The 25,362-nt window shown below is 39.0% G+C and overlaps 1 protein-coding gene across 1 annotated transcript in view; it reads right to left on the bottom strand.

Annotated features, from left to right (window-relative positions):
- DMD (dystrophin) overlaps positions 1-25,362 on the bottom strand; it is a 1,607,686-nt gene that overhangs the window by 1,165,144 nt on the left and 417,180 nt on the right. The window contains exons 13-14 of the mRNA XM_037050278.1: positions 5,447-5,548; positions 5,218-5,325 (exon numbers count right to left, since the gene is read on the bottom strand). Of these exons, the coding sequence (XP_036906173.1) occupies positions 5,218-5,325; positions 5,447-5,548 (210 nt within the window). The remainder of the gene's footprint in view (positions 1-5,217; positions 5,326-5,446; positions 5,549-25,362) is intronic.

The following is a 25,362-nucleotide window of genomic DNA, read 5'->3' on the forward strand; positions in this document are numbered from 1 at the left end:
TCCTTTTTTTTTCTTTATTAACTTTTGGCATGCGTTTCTGTTTTACAAGCCATCTCAAGTTCTTTTTGGAACAAAAGCATGATAGAAATAAAAGCATACATTTAAAAACAGAAAGATGTAAATACAATATTCTTTGGCTTACTGTCTGTCTCAGAGATTAAGGAGCAATTTTAAATAGCTATATGTGTAAAGCTAAGGGATGTATCCATTCTTTAAACTAAATGTGCAGTGAGTTGGAAGCATTTCAGACGAGAGTCTGAGAGTTATGTTTCAAGAACAGGAAACCACTTGCACTGGAAATTTACAGGTAACCTCATGTTACCCAAACAGGTTTTCAGAGATGATCTAGAAGACCGATCGGATATCCAAAGAGACTTAGTGGCAACTGAAACAAAACATTGTCGCCAATGAATAAAGAAGCATTTGGTGAGATTACAAAAATAAAGGGGAAAGTTGCCATTTAATACAATTAGAGAAAATATACCCACGGTCAAGTAAAAACAGCCTTATTATGAAATTCTGGGACTACTGAATCAATATATTTTTACCTACATCTATATCTAATAAATTCTAGATATGTGCTTTTGTAAATGGTGATGGCAGGTTAGTTGTTTTACCACATTTGTTTTCTTCTCTTTGCTCTAGATCCACAACACTCTCTCTCTCTCTTTCCCTCTCCCTCTCTCGGGAGATTATATATATCTGTCTTGCTCTCTCTCCACAATATATATCTGTGTGTATATACATACACACAGATATATATTTATGTATTCATATATAAATATGATTATATTTCTACATACTTTTATATTATATATTAAATATATATATATATATATATATATATATATATATATATATATATAAAATCTCTCAGTTCCTAAAGGACTCTCCTTCAATAATCAATAATCAACAGGGGGAGAAGACAGGAAATTCACCAGATACATTGAATAATAGTAATGAATTACCTTCTCCCATCTATTCTTGCATATCCATGCTTTTCAGTGTGTATTTTGTGTGGGCATGTTAAATAACTGTAATTTAACTGTTCCTAATTTTTCCAGTATAAAAAAGCACCTTTTCTGCCTATCAAAACCAGATCGTGGGTCTTTACGTGCCAAAGAATCAAGAGCTCTAGAGAAAAAAACTCAGGAGGCAAAAAGAAACTCTAGAAAACTTGTACAAGGCAGAGGTCAGCTAGGACCTTAAAAAAAATCTTGAGGAAAGAAGAAATATATTTTATTTTCATCGAGCCAGGCACCGGTATCTACCTCCAAGGTAGGCAGGCAGGTACAGTCAACAAATCAGATTGGGCCCCTAGTGGAGACAGACAAGAGACACAGCTAAGCTGCTTGAGAAGACAGAAGAGACCTGTTCTCTCTGGCCAAGGTTAGATGATGTGAAGTGAAACCTGGAAGGTACACTTATAAAGGACCCAGGAAATTGCCCCGCCCCCCTCTTCTCATCACATGTATTCTTCAGGGAGTAACACCAAGACAATTTCTCTTGCATGGCAAAACTGATTCTTGAACCTATTTTATGTGCAGTGACTTACCTGTACGTGAGAGCTACTCCAATGTATTCAAATAACCTGCTGTTCTGCTTAGCTAGATTGATCCATCATGAGGGTTTTCAACTGGAGGGAACATCAGAGTCCCCTGGAGGGCTTGTTGAAATGCAGATTGCTGAGCCCTCCTTCCAGAGTTTCTGACTCAGTGGGGCTGGGCTGTGGCCTGAGGATCTGCATTTCTAACAAGTGCCCGGGAGACGCTGATGCTGCTTGTCTGGGGACTACACTTTGGGAACCATGGACTCTATTTGGATGAGTTCGTTGAGGGTTAGAACAGGAACTAAGATCAAGGTCGGAAGTCCTGGTGAAATAGCACCGTGACCATGGGCTTGCTGAGCTCCTATAAGCATTCCGTCTGTGCCATTTGATCCCACAGTTCCCTGAGTGTCTGCATTCCACAGGACTCCTGTGGCGCCTGAGCATTACACTGTCTTGGACAGCCAAGCTTCCCCAGGCTGTCTTGGACAGCCAAGCCTTCCTTGGCTATAGGAGACCATTCTGTGTGGTGTGGACCCAGACAGGACCCATGCCAACAGATAAGTTCTCCTGTGGGGAATCAGGCCTGTATTGTACCTAGGCTGCTTTGAGATTTGCTTTTTGCTAAAACTCCCTCACCTTGAATTGAGGCAGCAAGCATTTACCGCATATCTTTAAAGTAACTTCCTGAAGTCTGTGCTAAACCTTCCAAGGATGAGTGTAACCAGTTCAACCACTTTTCCCTTTGCCTTTGCAAATATCCCTCTTCTGTGATGTGATTAGGGCATCATCTCCTTCATTTTCTGCGAAAGGGAACCACCTAAAGTGAACCTCTGCACAGTAAATGAGGACCATCGTGTCATGTGCCCAGAAAAGCAATAAAAACTTGTCAAGGCAAAGGGTTGGGGCGCTCTCCTCTTGAGAGACTGGTTGAGGTGGTCCAAGGCGCTCTCCCCTTGAGAGAGTGGCCGCGCCGTCCCTTTTCCTCCATAGGACTCGCTAGTCCATGCGAATGTGTCTCATGCCTCATCCAAAATGCTGCAGACCCCATGAGCCAGGGACTGCATCACCTGGCAATAGCCGGAGGAGTGTGCAGTCCTTCGTGTGCCCTGCACACCTCCCCAGGAACATGGCTCTGGTGGAGGTGGGCCTTCCCGCCACAGCCTACATCTTCCTGTGAGTCCTCAAATGCCCCTCATAAAAGCCACTGTTTCTTCTCTCCTTTTCCTTTTATCCTTGTCAACAAATAAAGCTTCAATTTTAGCCATAAAAAAACAGACCTACAGAATTTTGGGTGAAATGACAGATCAATAGAAAATGAGATTCGTGACTGCTTATCTTCTGCCTCAAACAAAAAGTAGGAGAAAAATCCCCTGGGTTATTAGTGATAATATTTCCAACAAATTACACTGATTTTAAATGAAAGAGCACATGGGATCTATACCTGGGTATATAGTAGAAAGTGGTGACAGATGGTACCTGTTTTGGGTCTCAGATTGTGACATATTTTAATGAACATTAAATTCTTATTCACTGCCCGAGTCAGCAGGGGAATTTTACCTCAAATTCTAGACCAGCTGTCAGGTTTTGTTAATTGGCTTAAACTATTAAATGGTAAGACTTATCCATAACATACTTTTACTTTGTTCACAAGTAAGGTGACATAATTTGAATTTTAATCATATTGGAAAATTATTGAGACTTTGCCAAGAGAGCATCTTCGTGGCCCTAAGGCTAATAAAGTCATTTACACACAAAAATGTCAAAACAGTGGCATGACTGTTCAAAACAACAGTTCTCCATTACAGTTAGTTTTTGTCAAGGAATCAAATGATGTGAGGAGTTTGGAGACAGCTTAGAAAGTGTGCGCCTGAGTCTCGATGTCTTGGTGCTCATTTTAATGTGGCTACTAATGTTCTGTGACACCTTACATACAGGCCATGCGATGTTTCCTGGGCCTCGATTTCCTCTCTTGAAATAACTTTGTCTCTTACCTCCTCTTCACACCCAATGATATCTTACATCAGTTCTTTGAATTGGTCTCCTTATTACCGAAAGTCTCACTGCCAAAGAATATTCCAAAAATGCCAACATGATTGTCATCGAACTCTCAATGGCTCCTTATCAACTTCAGAACAAAACTACAAATATATCACTGACATTTTTGCATTCTCTTTATATATATATACAAATTATATATATATATATATAATATGTATATAATAAAAGTTTATATATATATAAACTTTTGGGAAGCCTCTGTTTAATCATACTATCACTCAAGAAAACATGCATTCTTTGAGAAATGATTTCTTACCAATAACAAGCTAGCTTGTAATAACCAGCAATATATAAGGTAATTTATTTTAAATTAAAAGCCTAGAGATGTGTAACTATGGAGCAAAAAATGTATGATACATCTACATATTTAACAAATTTAACAGGGGACATTTATTGAAGAACAGCTTTTTAAGTGAATGATTTAATTATTTCAAAGTATAGTATATAATGTCAATAGAGAGATGAATAGAATCCTTTAGGTAAAATTATGAAACATTATTTAAAGCAGACCTTCATTTTATAGTCGAGGTGACATCAGGTTGGCACTTAATAGAACTGATCCATCAAAAATCAAAAAGAAATCCTAATGGTGTGCTATTTCACTTGAACAATAAAGCTTAATATTAGATTGGCCTCCTAAGATTCACAGTGAAAGAGAAGTTTCCCAGACCTTTTTCAGTACTGTTAGGGTTCAGCTCAACCCACAGTGTCTCAATGAGGCCTTCCCCTATGGCTTCAGTACTGCCCAAGTCCCCTTCTATTTCTCAACACACAGGCACTTATCGTCAAGGACACTAGTTTGTTTTAACGCTTCTTTCTTGCTTCCCAAACTAGGGCAAAAGCCCACTATATGTGATGATAATGATCTCATGATTCTCAGAGAATCTACTTAAGTCTATTACTTTAGAACGGTTCTGCTTAGAACTGTATGGAATATTCATGTCTACTTCTTAGTGTTAACTTTGACAAATGTTAACTGAAGTCCTATCTCAGGTAGGCTATAGTTTGTCAAGAGTACAGTTTTGTTGGAGAAAACAAGGTTGAACATCTATCTGTATCTCATAGAATGTGTGTTCGTATCCCTCCAAAATTCTGGCATTGAAGGCTTCCCCCCCCGCCCCATCCCCCGCATATGACAACAAGAGGAGGCGGTTTGGGGCAGGTGTAATTAGGCTTAGTTGAGGCCATGAGAATAGAGCCCTGAAGATGGGGTTAGTGGTCTTTTAAGAAAAGGAAGAGGCACCACAATGTCCACCATGTGTGGACACAGGCAAAGGGTGCGGTGGGAAAGCCAGACCAAGGGCCTCCCCAAAAGGCCAGCACGTTGATCATGGATTTCCCAGCCTCCAGAAATGGGAAAATGAAATGTCTATTGTTTAGGCCACCCAGTCTATGACATTGTGTTATAGCAGCCTGAGCTAAGACACTATAGATTTGCCTGGTTTAATTAAGAAATGTAACAATGTGATATAGTGAAATCCGCTGATCTGAACAAGAGCAATGAACATTTGGTTATAAGATCGAAAGAACAGAGTGCCGAAGTAACAGTGTTAAGGTAAACGGTTGGGTTTAAAAGAAAACAACTGAAAGCTTAAAAAAAAAATACATACAGCCAGTTTTTGAAGGCCTCCTAGCATCTCACTCTGATCCTTAAAGCCACTTGTGTGAATCTTGCTCACTGCGTCTTCTCTTTCTGAAAGCCACGTACTAAAAAGGCACTGAAAGAAAACAATTCCCCCAAAGAAAATCATTATTATAGTCGATCACCACATTTCATCATTTATTCACTTAACGTCTCTCCATGGCTCTCCCTGGTACAATTTCCCACACATGATTCACCTGTTCTTCAGTAAAACGTTGCCATTTCAGAAGGATGTCTTGGAGAAGCACCCAGCGGTCTTCAGTCCACCGACAGATGTTTGCCCACCGATCTCCCAGGACCTGAAAAAGAGACAACCCCCCCATGACATCAGACAATTCATTGTTCATTGAATTCCATTCAAAATAGCAGGAGTGACTTAAGAAAGCATCAAATGTGCTGTCTCCTTTGTTTACTAGGAGTTGTGAAGAACACCCCCCAGCTTCTGCAGAGAACGGAGAAGCGCTGCCCCTTTGGCTTGCCTTACAGTATTTCCCTCACTCGCCTTACAGTGAAAAGCAGAGATACATATGACAAGTCTGAAGCAGTTATCATACCACTATTTGAAATGTCTCCACAGTAAATGTAAGAGAGCAAAGACATAAATACAGAATTAAAGATGATTTTGAATCCAGAATATGTAAAAAAATATATATATATATCTTTCTTAGGTCAGAAAATATACCCAAGAATAAAAGCAAAACACCTAACCGTGCCCTTATTTGAAGTGATCCTGTATCATTAGGGTTGTTTAGATCCTGACTACAGAAAAAAACCATTAGTGACAAATTATATCCCCATGTGGATTTTAACAATTATCTGGATTATGACTACAAAGTGTTTAAAATGACTGTCTGTATCTCGAAACTATTCTAGTGAGACAATTGTAATATCCCCTGAGTACTAACTGCCAGATCTTTAGCTTGTCACTAATGTGTATGGGCACATGCTATTGTAATGTATAACATAAACAAGGTACCAATAGTTTTTAGAGAAAGGAATATATATGTTGTAAGGTGCTTTCTGTGCAAAAGAAATGCTTTGTGACAAAGATATATTATTTACTTCAACTCCATTATGATGCACTTCAGAGCCTAAAATACCAACTCATTTTGACTTTCTCATAAATAAGAGAATTCTTTTTCTAGACATATTGGATCTGTAAAACTAGATAGATGGTAACTAGATATGACATGGTGATCATTTTGTAGTGTATAGAAAGATCAAATTAGTATGTTGTACATCAGAAACAAATATATACCAATCCCACCGCAATAAAAATAATGAAATTAAATGGCTTTATACAATGAAGAAACAACCTGAAGTATCTCAAAAGATGGGCATGATTGACTTTGTATAGAATTACAGGTTGAAGAAAACCATTTGTAACTTACATTTTTTACAAACATATTTGGCATGCAAAATAAACCTCATCATAACTTCTAGCTTTCTTGATGCTACCTGTTCAGATGGATCTGCCTAGAAGATATTAATATATGATTCAAATAATACAACTGTAATTAGCATCACGAAAAAAATCCATCTACTTCTAGGTGGCTTGGAGACCCACCTAATTTTTCAAAAATTTGTTTAATTCGCCCTGGCTGGTACGGCTCAGTGGATTGAGCATGAGCCTGCAAACCAAAGGGTCACCAGTTCTATTCCCGGTCAGGGCACATGCCTGGGTTGCAGGCCAGGTCCCCAGTAGGGGACACTCGAGAGGCAACCACACACTGATGTTTCTCTCCCTCCAACCACACACTGATGTTTCTCTCCCTCTCTTTCTCCTCCCCTTCCCCTCTCTAAAAATAAATAAATAGAGAACTTCCGCCAAGATGGAGGCATAGGTGGAAACACTGTGCCTTCTCCCACAACCAAGTTTGGATACAACAAAAGTTCTGGACAACTAAGACACACCCAGAGACCAGAAAACCAAATTATACGGAAGTCCGACAGCTACGAACCGTTCAACAGGGACGGTAAGAGAGGCAGAGCCAGCAGCGGAGCAGGGTCGGGAAGGACAGACCTAGGAGCGCAGGCAGCCCGGACCTAGTCGGGGTGCGGGGCAGACTGACCAAGGTTGCACATTCGCGCGCAGTGAGATGGACCACGCAGGCCACAGGGGGCGAACCCAGTGGTGGAGGGCTGACAGCGGTGGCACACTCGCGTGCAGTGGAGCGGGGCATGTGGCCCTGGTGACGGTGGTGGCTGCGGTGCTGGTGGGGGTCGCGGAGGCGGGCGCCTGAGGGAAGCCATTGTCCCTCTTTAACCCCGCCCCCACATACAACGTCACAACCCAGCGACTGAGTTGCCCTGCTCTGGTGAAAACCTAGGGCTCCGTTCCTGCTACTTAATAGGCGTGAACAGCCCAAAAGATGGTGCAAGAACTCAAAGTCCCAGAGCCAATAACTTTAAGCGACCAACAGATTGCCAGCCTCTCAGAAGCCCAATTTAAAACACTATTTATCAGGATGCTCACAGAATTGGTAGAGTACAGTCACACATTAGAGGAACTTAGTCACAAATTAGAGGAACATATGAAGGCTAAACTAATTGAAATGAAGGGAGATGTCCAGGAAACCAATAGCGATGGAAAGGAAAATGGGACTCAAATCAAGGGAGTGGACCAGAAGGAAGAATGAAACATCCAACCAGAAAATAGTAAAGAAACAAGAATTCAAAAAAATGAGGAGAGGCTTAGGAACCTCCAGGACATCTTTAAATGTTCCAACATCCGGATTATAGGGGTACCAGAAGGGGGAAAGAAACAGCCACGAGTGGAAAATGTATTTGAACAAATAATAAAGGAGAACTTCCCCAGTCTGGCAAAGGAAATAGACTTCCAGGAAATCCAGGAAGCTCAGAGAGTGCCAAAGAAGTTGGACCCAAGAAGGAACACACCAAGGCACATCATAATTACATTAGCCAAGACTAAAATGAAGGAGAGAATCCTAGAAGCAGCAAGGGATAAGTGGACAGTCACCTACAAAGGAGTACCCATCAGACTGTCAGCGGATTTCTCAAAAGAGACCTTACAGGCAAGAAGAGGCTGGAGAGAAGTATTCCAAGTCATGAAATCCAAAGACCTACAGCCAAAATTGCTTTATCCAGCAAAACTTTCATTTAGAATGGAAGGACAGATAAAGTGCTTCTCAGATGAGGTCAAGTTCAAGGAGTTCATCATCAACAAGCCCTTATTATATGAAATGCTAAAGGGACTTATATAAGAAAGAGATGATGAAAAATATGAACAGTGAAAGGACAGCAAACACACAGTTATTAACAACCACACCTAAAACAAAAGCAAACCAAGAGGACAGCTAGATCAGGAGTGGAACCATAGAAATGAAGAACACATGGAGGGTTAGAAACACGGGGGTGGGAGGAGGAGAAGGGGGGAGAAGGCACAGAAAATAGCATAGATGGTAGGTAGAAAATAGATAGGGGGAGGGTGAGAATAGCGGGAGAAATATAGAATCTAAAGAAGTTGAGACACGTGGTTATAAACTAAGGGGGGAGAAGGGTGGGGGAGGGAGTGTGTGGGTGGAGGGGAATGAAGGGGGGAATAGAACAACTGTAATGGTATAATAAAAAAACTATATTTAAAATAAATAAATAAATAAATAAATAAATAAAATCTTTTTTAAAATGTTGTTTCATCTAGTGCATGTTCAAAAAGGGAGTCCTGTCCAGGAGTAAGGAGTAGGTAATGGACATTTTACTACAGTATTAAAGTGACCATGTACTCATATGCAACTCAGTCACAGTGAGTTTTCAGTTTTTCTTAAGGAGTGTCAAAAATCATATTGCTTTCGGCATAATGTAACTGATTTTCATTTTTTTATATGATTTCACTCTCTGCTCTACTCCTCTTCCACTACATTAGTTCATGGCAGAAGTCACAGCACTGAAATAGTGATCCAAGATATGCACAGGAAATGTGCTATTGTAAATCAGTGAATCCTACCATAGTAGCCATTTAATTATTACAAGCTGGTAGGTGTGGGTTTTTTTTTTCCTAAAAGACCATAGAAGTTCTTTTAGTGAACTGCTAATAGTCATGTCAGTTTGCATCAGGTAAAATGGCATGTAATATATCTATTAATGAATTAGTTGTGAAAAAATTTAGCTTCAAATAGAGAAAAATCTTACCCCTTAGCCATAAAGTACACCATCTGCCTGATTTGGTGATAAAACATAAAAGAGCAAATTGCGGGATGTTTTTACAACCCTCCAACCCCAGTGGAGCTGGGAGTCAAACAGGAAAGGGGTAACCGGAAACTGTAGCATCACCTTTATAGACGGAAGAAAATGAACTGACACTTCAAAATAGATACAGCATCTGCTTGTTGGTACTACAAATGGAGTGTCCACAGATGCAGCATCTGAGGTCTTTAATCTCACAGATGGATGTTTACAGTTTATTTATTTGTGGAGAACATACTATAAAACGAATCCCCCACAACGTACAGATACTAAATTGCTTCAGATTGTTACATTTATAGAAATTCCAAAATGTCTTAATACAATACACCTCACACTAATTTTTTCAGTATATGAGTGAGGTACATGTAACTACTAAATATTCTTTTAGGTGTGGACTCAGCATAGTTAAAACAACTATTTTAAGAATGTTAATAAATGTTCTTTGTATTCAAAACATTATAATGGATAATTCTGATAATTCATTGAGCAGGTGTAAAATTCATCCAATATTTAATTTAATTTATAGTTAATTACAGTCTCCTATTCATTTATTCATCAACCATGAATTTATATTAACAACGAACATTAATTGAACACATACTGTATGCCCCCAAATTAACAGAACTGAGATGTTATAGATTGAACTGTGTTTCCCTAAAATGCATATGCTGAAGCTTTGCCCACCTTTAATCTAGAATGTGACTGTATTAGGAAATAGAGCCTTTAGGTTAAAATGAGGCTCTCAGGGTGGGCTCGAATCCAGTCTGACAGGTATCTTTATGAGAAGAAACTTGGACACACAGAAGGACCCCAGGGTGTACACACACAGTGAGAAACCCCGTGAGGACATGGCAAGAAGGCAGCCATCTGCAAGGCAAGCAGAGAGGCCTCAGAAGAAGCCACACCTGCTGACCCCTTGACCTTTGACTTCTGGCCTCCAGAACTGCGAGACAATAAATTCTGCTGTTTAAGCTACCCAGCCTATGGTATTTCATTATGGTATTTTGTACAACTCATAAACAGGACATATTTAAGAGAGGCTAATTCCATGGTATTATAAAATGTCTCACATAACTAAAATTGTTTCACATAAAGATATACTTACAGTGGGGACATTTTCAGTTAGCAGATTAAAACTAATTAAAACTGTTCAAAAAGAATGGGTTTTAGATCATTAATTATGATTTAATCATGATTCAACTTCCCAAATACAAATACATTATCACTGTACTATTTTGTTTTATGTGGAGAAGATAAAAGTGTACAGGGTCAAACAACTTGGAATCAAATCTTAGCTACAACAATTATGCAAATTACTAATGTGCCTATATCTTTTCAAATTACAAAAACACTTTAAATATATCATTTTTCTTACAATAATTATGGCAATTTTTGAGGGACAGGCATTACTTTCCAAACACATCCCAATGAAATGAAGTGACTTTTTCAGGAAATTTATGGCTAAATTATTTATCCTTTCCCAAAGAAAATAAACATACTAACCTCTTAAAGAATTGCTACAAATACTAAACAAGATTATGTATGGGAGAGCAACTTTAATTTGAAGCAAATTATGTAAGTATTGGTGGTTATTTACATTTGGCTTAATTATAGTATTTATGTCAAATCTTCCAAGAACCACAAAGGGTCATGTAATTTACTCACTGTAGAAAGGTACTTATTAAATCTTTACAAATAGATGCTGAAGTTTCAATTATATTTTTCTTTAAAGACTTCCCACACAAGAGAGCATACATATCTTTTAGAAACACATTATACTGCTTAAACCCATCTTACTCAGAAAACTCTCAATGAACTGAATCTAAATCACTTCTGTTATTATGTGGGCATGGTGCTTTGTACTAATCTGAGTAAAACGAGATAAGTGAATCAGAAATTGCTTGCTTGTAAGCTGTACATGTCTGCCCACAGGTAGATTTTTTTGTAACGCCATATGCACAAATATAAATAGGTGTACATAGTGCTTGCACTTAATAGAATTATTCATTTATTGCTTAGATATATGGGCCCCAATTTGAATTACAGAAGCTGGAGCTAAGAAATTGGAATGTCATCAGTCTGCTCTTTGAACACTCAACGATGCTGGTTCTTATCATTGCCTAGAGGGATGTAACCAAATTGTTACATAAGTATAAGGAATTGAATTGAGTGGGATTGAGAGGAAGCTAAATAACTTTTTCAACGAATCACTATATTAGGATTAGAAACCTCTTCCCTAGAGAAAAACATTAGTGTTTTTCCCAGTTTCCGTTTAAGAACTCATAAGCGTTTAAAAAATAATGCATATTTTTAAACCTAGGTAAACAACATGCACAAATAAAAATAAATTACAGTATCTCATGATGTGATAAGAAGAAATTAAATTTTATTTATGTCCTAATTTCATTTCAGCAGTAAAAGAAGCTAAAGGTCAGTGCACTTACTCTTAACACATTTTCATGGGCTAAATCACAACTCCATTATCATCTTTGCTCAGATTTGCAATGGGGAGGATTTTTCTCTCCCACTTAATTCACATCTCATATTGTTATACATGCCAAGGACATTTCTCATCCTAGTTCCTTTGTTTGGTTCAGTTTGTTTTTCAAAGCCAATGAAAAAAATGGCCATCAAAAGAACATTTGGATAAAGGCAATGAGGAAAATCTGACAAGCCTGGGATGTAAAACTTAAGTACCTTGACCCTTGAATTTATTGAAGCCAGGGATAGACCGTGATAGCTAAACGGTGCCCAACAAGAAGGGCGTTAAGAGAGAAAGTGTTCCCAGGAGTACATCCACTAAGGAAGAAGCAATTATGTGCCACGGTCCACACAATGCGGCAGCAAGTGGGATTTATAAGCGAGGGAGGTAACAAGCAACCCATCTCGTTTTATTGCATATTGCAGTTTAAGACTCTGGAATATGCTTCCCAGCTAAATGAATTTTATGTGTAATGAGGCTTCTGGAAAAAATCACTTCTTTCTGGATTTTTCTTTCTTTCTTTATACACAACTATACAGTTCAAAAGGATAAGCGACTTACTCTTACTAATGAGGAAATAGAAAAAACATCAAATAATTCATTGGAAGAAGTAAGGGAACACCCATTGGGAGGCTAGACACGGAGCAGAGTACTAGTGACTAATGGTTAGCCAAGTCCATGGCTCTCTTCTCAGTTCTGCGTGTTTTCACAAACTGTTAACTTGAAGCAGAATGCAACAAAATGGCATGCCTTAGACCTTCACCGTCTACTGCTTGGTCCAGGGTGGCAGACATGTTCTAAATGTATTAGCAAACAAACACTTATTGGAAATTTCTCTGAAAAGATTGTTCGGCTAAGGTTTAAATAGTGCTGTAATAGGAACCTAATCAACAAAACAAACAAGCAAAATATAACCAAAGACACTGAAATAGAGAGCAGGGTGACGGGGACCAGAGGGGAGAGGGGAGGGAATTTTAGGGGAAAAGGGTAAAGGGTTTGCAGGAACGAGTATAAAGGACACATGGACAATAATGGGGGGGGTGTGGAGGCAGGAGGGAGGTGGGAAGGGCTGGGGGGGAGGCAGAAAAGTGTACTTGAACATTTTTTTAAATGTGGAAAAAATTTAAAATTAAATAATGCTGTAATAAGTCATGAATGACCTCAAGGAACTCATGGCTGTTGCTCTGGAAGGTGCAGTTTACAGATGAGAAAACTGACAGTCAGGTGAGTTGAGCAGCTTGGCTATGACCACAGAGGTCGCTGGACTGAGTACCTGGGATTTACCCTCAGAACCATCTGGCTACATGGTTTCATGATGCCATTCACATATAAGATTTTATATGTGTATATATATATATATATATGTGTGTAAAACTCACTGTGACTCAGTTGCATATGAGTACATGGTCACTTTAATACTGTAGTAAAATGTCCATTACCCACTTTTTACTCATGGACAGGACTCCCTTTATGAACACATACTAAACCAATTTTTGAAAAATTGGTTAAACCAATTTTTGAAAAATTAGGTGGGTCTCCAAGCCACCTAGGAGTAGATGGATTTTTGTCATGATGCTAATTACAGTTGTATTATTTGAATCATATATTAATATTTTCTAGGCGGATCCATCTGAACAGGTAGCATCAAGAAAGGTAGAAGTTATGACGAGGTTTATTTGAGATACCGAATATGTTTGTAAAAAATATAAGTTACAAATGGTTTCCTTCAAGCTGTAATTCTATACAGAGTAATATGTATATGCCTCGTACTTTCTGCTGTGAAACCCACAGTGAGATGTACAGATGCTGAATCCATTTTTGGACCTTTTCCAATTAAATATACCAAGAGTTTGACTTGATTTAACAAAATAGTTCTATCTAACTCACTTGACAAGGCTTTGAAGCCTAATGTGATAATTTAATCTAAAAGCATTTTTGACATTAGAACTCTCTATTTGTTTAAAATATTAAACACAAATCAGAAAATACACTTTCCAGATCAAGAACATGCACTCTTTCCAAGGACTTATCTTTTAGAGGGTAAACACACCTGCCTGATTCGCTAATGAAATTCTGCCTTGGTGATTATGCTAAAAATATACTGAGGTTTTTAACTTGAAGAAGCGTGTTCTTCCACATTGTTACAGTCAGTTCCATATATTATTTATTTTTATGAGTTCATAAAGTGCTAGTCAATAAATCTAGAAAGGCTGTGTTGTTGCTGTGAGTATTTGTGGCTATTATTTAATGTTCTGTGGCAGCTTAATAAACTTTGTACTCTCCAGCTCCCACCAGTCGATTCAACTGGGATACGAGAAAATACAGAGCAAGCATCCCAAGGAACATTCCAGAATGACAGCAGTCTTCCCAGCATTCATCGCATTCCCAGGTACCCTTCGCTAGCTTGAGGTTTTACTGCCCCTTATTGTTTTATGCCTTCTGCCTCTGGACTTCTTGAGGGGGACTTCTCACCACATGCTTGGCCTATCTTGTTGAGTAAAATATACATTTCCCACAGTCTATGAATGTCTCAAAGCTGAATACCACCACTGTAGTCATCAACATGCCACTTTCCCCCCAAGTATTGCCTTAGAACCTTTTTCTTCCTTCTTCTTCTTCTTCTTCATGAAATAACTGCCTACCGGTGTTTCTAGTAACAGCAGAGCTATTTATGGGGAATTTGAAGACCTCTAGGAGGTGAGAGGCACATGCAAAACCCTGTCCTCTGTACATCAAGGTCTAGACCTTTAATACTTAGAACAGGCATTTGCCTCAGAGCAGAATCTCTGGATCGGCTCACCTGCTACCCATCACTGGGCTTAAAGTGCAGACGGCCTGAATCCGTGCCCCAGATCTACAGTTGCCTAACTTGCTAATATGTGTCAGGAAACTCTCAAGTCTTGCTCTTACTTAGTTTTCCCATTAGTGAAATAGAGACACGAGTCCCTGGTCTCATACTGTCCGAGCTACACCACTGCTGGGTCGGACAGAGGTTAACAAACGTGAAAATGCTCCGAAAACTGTGATGAATTATGGAGAAGCTTGTGATTGGTAAGGATTTCAAGATGAAGTGATGGAAAATTAGTTTTGCTTCCAGACGTAATAAATGTAGAGCGCAATAGAATTTTAATACAGAATACAGTAAAACATTTTGGCATGACACTAAAATTACTAGGTATTCATATGCCACCTACAGTCTCTTAAGACTCACATTTCGTACAGGACTGGGAAATCTTTGGCTTTTACATTTTTAAACCAGGAGTATGCTCCAATATGTATCTATTTGTAATCAAATGAGTGGAAAACATATATTCCTTTATGCTTCATTCTAACTGCTGGCATTGGACTATTCCAGCCATGATAAACCACCAAGTCTACTGTATATATAGAAAACACGCCCCAAATAATCTAGGAGTAAGAGGATGGGGAGTGATGTGGACTGCAGCTAAATGGAGAGCTCACACTAAGGCAGAGCTATTAACTAGAACAGGCCGGGGACCATTCAATCATGTACTTTTTCCAAGGAGGCTAGAAATGCATAGTTTTTAATAGAATATTTTCTTAATTTCAAACACTGATAGAAATATCAGTGAGTACTCTGTGGACCGAAAAGAACTTTACATGATAAGTTGTAATTTTAGATGTAACAGACAAACTCCAAGAAAGACACATGATAGTTCAAGTGACCAAAAATGGAAATTGGAGATCAAAAATGAAAATCAAAAATAGAAAGTCTTATGTCCATTAAACACATTAAATCTTTTATTGAAAAAAAATTCCCCATATAGAGAATTCCAGGCACAAATGGCAAGTTCCCAAGCCTGCAAAATCAGATGCTTAAACCTAGCAAGCATATTACAAGAAAGAAAAACAGTGGGCCAATCTCTTCATTGGACACAATGGGAGAATTCTATATGAAAGTGTTAGTAAGTGTTAGCAAAGAAATCTAGCAACAAATAAAAAGAATTATACATGTCATCCATATTTGGGTTATCTCAGGAATGCAAGGCTATTTTAATATTAGGAAATGAAGCAATGTGATTTTACATATTAACAGAATAAAGGGGAAAACTAATAGGATCATTTCGAGTGATACTGACAAATGGGTTTAATATCATTCAGCCTCGGTAAGAGCGAAACCTCTTAGAACACTAGGAATAAAAGGCATCTACAACAAACCTGCAGGAAACATGACACTTTATGGTGATTTATGAAAAGCCTCACCTCTGAGACCTAAAATGTGAGATATCAACAATAATCTCATTTCCTTTAGTATACAGCACAATAAGGCAAGAAAAATTAATAAAATGAATAATAATTGGAAAGGGAGAATGAAAACTGCAATGGCTCATAAGTAACCTATATTTGTACACCAGACTGATGCTACAGATAAAACTATTCAAATTCATAAGTAAATTTAGCATGGTCTCCAGATCCAAGGCCAAGGAACAACAATCAAGTTGCACTTCTTCATAGCAGCAACGGGCAAATAGGAAATGAAATTTTATAAAATACCATTTTCAACAACAGCAAAAATGTCAAATACCTAGGAATGGAACATGCTTATAGGGGACAGAGGAATGGTGGCGTGAGAGATCCCCTTGGTCTCTCCCCTTGAAGTTTCAACAGTTTGAACAGGTAAAATACAACAAAGAATTTCCTCTGCAATGCATAAACATGTCTGAGAGATCCACGCATCGAAACATCGAAAGGTGGGCAAGCGGGTGCAAACCAGGGAAGCAAGAAGGGAGTCAAGGACGGACACAGCTGTGCAGCCCAGAGCTCATTTCAGGGCTCAGCCCGGAGAGGGGAGGAATCAGGTGTGCCTGGCACTCCCTTCAGTAGAAGGAGCAAAGCGATATAATCAGCATTCCTGCAGGAGTGGGCAGCAGGAACTGCAGCTGAGCCCAGTGACCAGGGCGGGACAAAGCACAGAGGTAAGGCCAAGGTTGTCTGGTGATCAGCATTCCAGATGGAGAAACACAGCCACGGAGCTTGGCTGCCTCCCCTTTACCTGCCAGAGCTCGCTTCCAGTCACCCTTCATGTCTGGTTGCAGAGCACATTATCTGCCAATCTGAGGACTCGGGCAACAGAAACACTTCTCCCCTGGGCAAAAGGCACATTCTGCGGCTCATCCCAGGGTCAGGTGGAGGCCCAGAGGGGATGCCATGGAGGTCCGCTGGTGGCCATTGCTGGGTGGGAAAACTAAACAGCATACTAACTACTTCTCTAGCTGGTAGGGGAATGCAATTCAAAACTACAATGAGATACCACCTCACATCTGTTAGAGTGGCCATTATCAATAACACCGGTAATAACAACTATTGGAGAGGCCGTGGAAAAAAAAGGAACCCTTATTCACTGCTAGTGGGAATGTAGACGGGTGCAGCCACTGTGGAAAAGAGCATGGCATTTCCTCAAAAAAGTAAGAATAGTTACCATAAGACCCAGGAATCTCTCTTCTGGGTATCTGCCAGAAAAATTTGAAAACATTTATTCACACAAATATACACATTTCTAGGTTCACTGAAGCAGTATTCATGTTGGCTAAGACATGGATGCAATCTATGTGTCCTTCAATGACTGGAGAAAGAAGACGTGGTCCGTATCTACAACAGAATACTACTCAGCCATAAGACAAGATGAGATACTGCCATTTGTAACCACATGGATGGACCCAGAGAAAGAATATCATGCCAAGGAAAGTAAGGCAGCTGGAAAAGGCTAAGGATTGTATGATTTCACTCACATGTGGGATATAAAACTGTAACTCACTGGCACACACAGTAGGGTGGTTACGAGAGCAAAAGGGGGTGGGAGGTAGTAAAGGGTAAATGGGGCTAAATACATGGTGGCAGGAGATGATCTGACTGTGCGTGGTGGGCACACAGTGCAACATACAGATCATGTATCACAGACATGTATGTTTGAAACCTATGTAATCTTATTAACCAATGTCACCCCAACAAATTTAATTTTTTAAAAACCTAGGATTAAACCTCATAAAAGGTTCCTTTGAAAACCATAAAACATTCTTAAGAGAAAATAAAGACCTAAATAAGTGGAAGGCTATTCCATAATGAACTGAAACATTTTCTATCATAAAAATATGAATTCACCACGAATTAATCCATACATTCAGGGAAATCCACTTAAGACCATAGCATTTGGGAGGAGTGACAATCTGATTCTTCGATTACGCAAAAATGCAAATGAGCAAAATAACCAAGGAAATATTTCAAAAGTAGAAAGCGAATGAGAAGCGCTCACCCTGGCCGAATGGATTTAGGGTTCCCCTCCACTTGACTACACTTAGACTATATGCCCAACCTCCCTTTTCTTAAGCGTATCTAATTCAGAAACTTGCCCTTTTAACAGTTTCTTCCTCTGCTCCTTTGACATGTAAAAATTCTACAACCCAAGAATGCCTAGATTCTCAAGGACTTGGGAGTCACCCCTTTGAAATGCAATGATCAAGAAAGCCAGTGCCCCTGTCTCCCAGACTCCAGTGCAGAGTAGGAGCCTTCATCGGCCAAGGGGCGGTTAACACACACAGACAGCACAGTCACATTAAGCACCCACTGCCATCATCCTCCAGGGCTTTTGCCCCAGCTCAGCCCAGACCTTGCACACTCGCCTGCCCTTTGTTCAGGAGAACGCAGTTCAGTCTCTTCCCTGCTGCAATGGGTTTGAAAAAATTCTTCCTCACATGTCTTGCCATCTGCTTCCAATTTTCTTTTGCAATACTACCAAATACCCAAATCTGTCATAAAGCTGTAGTGTTAAAACAGTGTGGCATTGACATAAGTGCAGGTACACTTACAAAGAAAACTTGAATTAGAGTCTACCATGTGACTCATGCACTAAAGGCATTTGGGTATAGGTGACACCACAGAACACTGAGAAAAGAATGGTCTTGACAAAAAACCACGTCATTCCAACGGGATCTAAATGGGGGGGGGGGGAGTCCTCATATGACAATTTAAAGGAATTATCTTCTGGGCTTTAGAGTAGGAAATGTTATTGTTAAACTCAGGACCAAAATACACTTATTCTAACAAAACACTACAGTGGAGTATACTGAATTTAAAACTTCTGATTTTTAAAAAATATTTTTAAAATATTTTATTTATTTTTAGAGAGAGGGGAAGGGAAGGAGAATGAGAGGGAAAGAAATGTCAATGTGTGGTTGCCTCTCCAGTGACTCCTACTGGGGACTTGGCCTGCAACCCAGGCATGTGCCTTGACTGGGAATCGAACCAGCGGCCCTTTGGTTCGCAGGCTCAAGTTCAATCCAGTGAGCCACACCAGCCAAGGAAAAACTTCTGATCATTAAAAAAGACATTATTAAGGAGTAAAAGGCAAGGCACATAGTTAAAAAAGGAAATTATAATATAGATAATCAACAAAGGATAAAGTCTAAAATGCATATTTTAAAATAACTACAACAAATCACTCAAAGAAATATGACTGATTCAATGGGAAAAATAGGCATTTCAAACAAATGTCTTTCAAATAGCCAGTATACATTTTTAATAGTGCTTAACTTTGTTAGTTAATAAATCAATACATGCAATAAAGAGAAGAGATGTCTATTATAAGGCCACCATAAAGTCTCAAATTAAAAATCTGAAATGCCAAATAGAATCTGAAATAATTTGTTCCTTCATTCACTACTGATAAGAGTATAAATATATATATCAACTTTGGAAAGCACTTTGTTAATACCTATAAAGATGTATATATCCAATGATCTTGCATTTCCAATCCTAGGTGTGTACTCAATACAAAAGCATAGATATATTCACAAGTTATACAATATATAATTATTTTCATAGCAGCCTTATTCATAATGGTTCCAAACTGAAACCACCCAAATTTTCTGACCAGTAGAATATATAGTTAAATTGTGTATGTACAAAAAAGGAATACTACCCAGTCAAGAAAATTAATGAACTAATGCTATATGCATCTTAGATGAATCTCAGAAACACAATACTGAGTGAAAAAAACTTACAAAACTACACACACACACGTATGTGTACACACATATATATTATTCAATTCCATTTACATTAAGTTAAAAATGAAATCTTAGGTATTATAAATCAGGATAGAGCAGGGGTGTCAAACTCATGTTCACCAGGGGCCACATCAGCCTCGCAGTTGCCTTCAAAGGGCCGAATGTAATTTAGGACTGTATACATGTAACTACCCCTTAACCGTTAAGCGAGAGCTTGGTGCTGCCACCAAGTAGAAACTAGGTGCCGGGCCGGATAAAACAAGGTGGAGGGCCGGGTTTGGCCCATGGGCCTTGTGTTTGCCACCTGTGGGATAGAGGTAAACCTTTGAGGATATGGGAAAAGTTTATGACTATGATATGGCTTGTTGAGGAGTTCTTGATTGCTGATAACATGCTGACTGGTAACATCTGTGCATCTCAGTGTGCAATTACGGGCACGTTACCTCTGTGAAATCTTCCAGTCATAGTTATGATCTCTGTCTTTTCCCGAGTCCTCCAAAAAACCAAAAATCTTCAAAACATTTTGACCAGAGGGTGAAGTTTAGATTATTCAGAGACCAAAAAGTCCAGAATTCTCTTTAGATTATACTTGAATTAGCATTTATATTCCTAAAATATATTACCATTCCAACATACTTGCATCTTATCCTTGTGATAATTTTCTCAAGGACATACAGTAATTTTCTCCTATGAAATTGCAAGATTAGGGGAATGCCCCGACCGAGGCACACACAGACCTGGGTATCAGTCCCGGCTCTGCCACTTGTAGGCTACATGAACTGGGATTTAATTTCATAATGCGTTGGCTTTTTAATTTGTAAAATAGAGATAGCATTACACACATATATGTATTTTTCTTTTGGAAAATAATAAGCACACAAAAGTGCTAATAATTATAATCACTGCTTTCATAGGCAACAATTATTGACACTTGGCTTAGTGACATTATTTCCATCACATTTTAAGTTATTTTTGAGCATGTTTTTTTGGCCAGGTACAAAATTAGAAACAAAAGAAGAAACATCAAAAATATTTTCATCCATGTTCTTCTTAATAAATATTCTCTATTTTTAATTCTGTAAGCTTTAATATCCCATAGACTATTTTTCTCCCCAAATGACCCCCACCGTATGTGCTATAAACACTTTTAATTGCATATCCCATTTTCAAGCCATTACAGAAAATGGACATCAGAGTCTTCAACACGACTGCCTTTTAGTGGACTACTTTCCTTCGAAACAACAGAGGCGTAAGTACGGTACAGAGATGGTACAAAAAAGAGAGTGGCCACGATGCTGGAAAACCACCAGCTACACAGAGGACAATTTGAACTGAGTTTTTTTTTTTTACATGAAGGAGGATCTTTCAAAACAGACATGAGAAATATGAGTATTCTGAGTAAGAGAAATAGCAGGTGCAATGACATTGGGAGTATCAGAAGTGGGCTGTAGAAACGGAATGGAGATTGAGGGATATGAGAGGGCTAATAGGAGATAAATATTAAGAGACAGGTAGGGGCCAGGTAATAAATAAAAGCATGGGAGGCCTACATGGTCAGACTCAGTAGAGGATAGAAAATGACCGAGATTTTCAGCAGAGGAGAAACTGTATGAAATAGGCTTTTGAGAGCCCACGGTGCCTTTAAATGTGGAAATTGGATTGAAGAGAGGTAAGAATGTGGGCAAGGCCTTCCAGGGGTGGATAATACAAGCTTTATCTTGAGGAACAGTGACAGGAACAGAGATAAAATAATAAATATGGGATATTTAACAAATGCTGTCACTGATTCCATGCAGAGGGCCCGCAGGGAAAGAAAAGGATGGGTCTAGAATGAGGCCAGGCTTCTGGTATGGCGGCATGGTGATGGGTGACACAGTAACAGAAATGGAGAATCAGAAAAAGGAGCAAGTGTACAGGGAAGTAGGGCACAGTAACTTCAGTTTCACCTTGCTGAGCCTGACATGCTTTTTAGACTTCAAGATGGAAATATCCAGAAGTATACGGGATAGAGGCAACTGGGCTTAGGAAAGAGATCTGAGCGGAAGACATCCAGGCCTATGACATGCTGCTTATTTTTCAGAGCACAAGTTTCTAAAGTAACAGAGAAAATGCCTTCCTTCTTCAACAGGCAATACTGCTCACATGTCCCTTATTTTTGCTTCATTTTTCCCTTAACATTAAATAATTCTAGTTCTATTGGGTCAGTCAAAAAAGTGCAATTGGTGGGTTCCATAAGATGGCTCTAGTGGCACTTAGTTGTCTTTTACTTCATTCTAAAACATTTTGGAAGACTGTAGTGTAACAGCTGTCCTATAAGTATGCATTAAAAAAAAAACTTACTAAATTGGTGAACTTCTGTGTAGTCATATTAATACTGAAGGTGAAAAAAATAGGCAACATTTTCTGCACATTATGCTTTATTATCTAAAAAAAAGGTAAAAACACAACTGAATTGCAAAAAAAAAAAAAAGGATTTGTGCAGTGCATGGAGAAGGTGCTGTGACTGATCAAATGTGTCAAAAGTGGTTTGTGAAGTTTCTTGCTGGAGATTTCTCATCAGACAACACTCCACAGTTGGGTAGACCAGTTGGAGTTGATAGCGGTCAAATCAAGACATTAATGAAAACAATCAGGGTTATACCACGTGGGAGATAGCGACATACTCAAAATATCCAAATTAAGAAAGATATTGGTGAAAATGAAAAATGTGCCTTTTATTTTATAGAAAAAAACACATGGATTTTTTTTTGGTCAACCCAATACAAACTTTCTTTAGAGGAAGCCAACATCCTGGAAAAATCCAGCAAAATTAATAAAATATAAAGTCTATTCAAACCAGCACTGAATAGAAACATCAATCCTTGTCATCTAGATGCTATATTATGTCCAAAGTTGTAAGAATTTACGAAGAGTCTATATCATCTTGCTTTGATTTAGTACCAACTTTGTGCCCAGGAAGGATCTGCCATCTGCCTGCCTCTCCCCCTCTCTCTCTCTCTCCCTCTCTCTCTCTCCAGTTTACATACACACATAAACACACAAATGCCCATACATACAGAGAAAAGATAAATGAAGAAAAATGTATATAAATGAAAATATACAGAGTATGTGTGTTTATATATACATCTGAATACAGTTACACACATACATGGTTATATTCACATAAATGGATGGGAAGTTGAACCTTTCTTACTAAAACCTTAATTTATTTAAAGAGACTGCTTTTTCTAAACAGAAATGTCTCAAACAATAAGCATACTTTTTCTGCTTTAAAACACGAAAGATGAGTACGTGGCATGTGCATGCGATATTCTAACGTCACAGAGCATTGCTATGGATCTTCTAATGTCACGTGGCAGAGGAAACCACCCATTAACCATTCCCGCTGGGGCACAGTTTACACAGTTTCCTACCTAAATCCTGAATGGCTTCTTTCAGCCACATTTTCTGACACTGCAGTTTGAATGAAGGAGTCTAATTCTTTTCAGCCCAATTCTCTGGCACATCCATCAGATACCAGGAAGAAATATATTACGACCCAGACATTCCCCACCAAACCACACAGGGATAGATAGAAAGGTTCGCCTTATCCACTATATCACGGGAGGGTTTGCAACATTATGGAAATCGGATACTATACTTTATATTCATTCTATTCCATTGGACCAAGCAACTTAATAAATCCACCGCAGAATTTGTCTTAATAATACCACATAATATCTGTACAAATAGTTTAATGTCATCTGATGTGAAATTGGTTTGCATGACTTGATTCTAGTCAGCGTGTCTGAGCTCTTGGAAGCCTTTCTCATTTTAAAAAATCATCCCTCAAATAATTCCAAGTTTATTGACTTCATCAGATGAGCAGGAAAGTCAATATGCGTGCATAGCCCTCTGTTTAATAATATGCTCTAAAATTTCTTTTCCAGGTAGATCTTCCTCACAAGATAATGCTTGTCTATATCCATTTTTTTTAAATATACCTTTCATTCTCTGAAATGGTATGACTTTCAGGTCATCTAACAAAATGATCCAAATACCTTTGATATGCCCGAGACACTCCTGGGTCTGTGGCCTTGAACGCCTTTAATTCATCTAGTTGGATGCTCAAGTATCAACTTGTATAGAAGAACACATCTAAAAATGGGACTTCAATAGTGCTGCCGTTTCTTTGGAAAGGGGTTTTTATCAGCACATCTCCTGTAATCTACGGGCCTAAGCATGTTTCTGATTCTTTTTGACTAGAAACAGCTATCTCCTTCGAACAAAAGGCTTTTCCTAAGCTCCATCTGTTGTCTATTTTTCAATTTTTCAAGAGTAAAAGGCCCCATAGGTCCTGTGCACCTCCAAAATGCCTCCCACACTTTTAGTTTTGGCTCAAATGCCACCTTCTCAATGACGCTTCCCCTGACCACTTCCTGTAAAACTCCCTGCCCCGGTCTATTTTCCCTACAGTTCTGACCACGTTTTTCACAGAATAAAACTTGCTTAACTATGACGATGCCCACTTAGGATGTAAAGCTTCACAGAGGAATGATGTATGTTTTGTGCATACTTGACCTCAAAGCTTATAGACTTCTGGCGGGCACCTACTAGGCACTCAATGTATATTTCTCAAATGAATAACTAAAATATTCTTTTGTCCAGAACACTTTCCTATTCTTTCGTGTTGCCTAATTAGTCTCTATTTTTCCTGACCTTCTAGAGCAAGCTAGGTCCTCTAGCAAATTTCATTTTTGTCACACTGAACTCATCCTGGCTGTCATTTTGCATTTGGTTAGTGCAGGTCCAGGAGGGCAGGATCCGTGACTGTGACCCCCGCCCCTCCTCATCGTTGGAGTCCCAGCTGTCATCCTAGCACAGAGCTGCTGCTCAAGGGGTAACTTTTGACCCAATGAATTATAGTGGAGTTTAGTATCACACACTAATTCTAATTCTTAGGTAAGCCCCTGTTAACCTGCCAAGCCTCGTGTAGCATCATTGTTCTGAACTTGATGTTGTAGCTAAACTGGCCCTTTTCCAGTCCCTCAAGGATAGCTTGCTCACTTGACATACTAATTTTCCTTCCTGGAAAATTGTGCCCACCTCCTCCCATCGCCTTTACATACACTTTACACAGCTCCCTCCAACGCAGCCTGTAGATTTTCGCTTAAACATCACTTTCCTAGGCAATCATTTCAGACCTCCGGAGTTCAATGTAAATCAGAGTAATTTGCCATCACAAAACCTTGTTCCTTTCCTTCAGAGAAATACATTGTGTCCATTCCTAAGTATGCGCTCATTTTTGTAAATATCTGACCGATGCCTATGTCTTCCGCTAGACTGCAAGTACCAGAGAGCAGTCACCAAGCCCAACACGGATGACAAGGAATCAACGTTTGATTTCAGAGGGAACCCGAGAAAT

The sequence above is a fragment of the Sturnira hondurensis genome, unplaced genomic scaffold (assembly GCF_014824575.4).
Source record: "Sturnira hondurensis isolate 20B ecotype Veracruz unplaced genomic scaffold, ASM1482457v3 Scaffold0006693, whole genome shotgun sequence".
NCBI lineage: Eukaryota > Metazoa > Chordata > Mammalia > Chiroptera > Phyllostomidae > Sturnira > Sturnira hondurensis.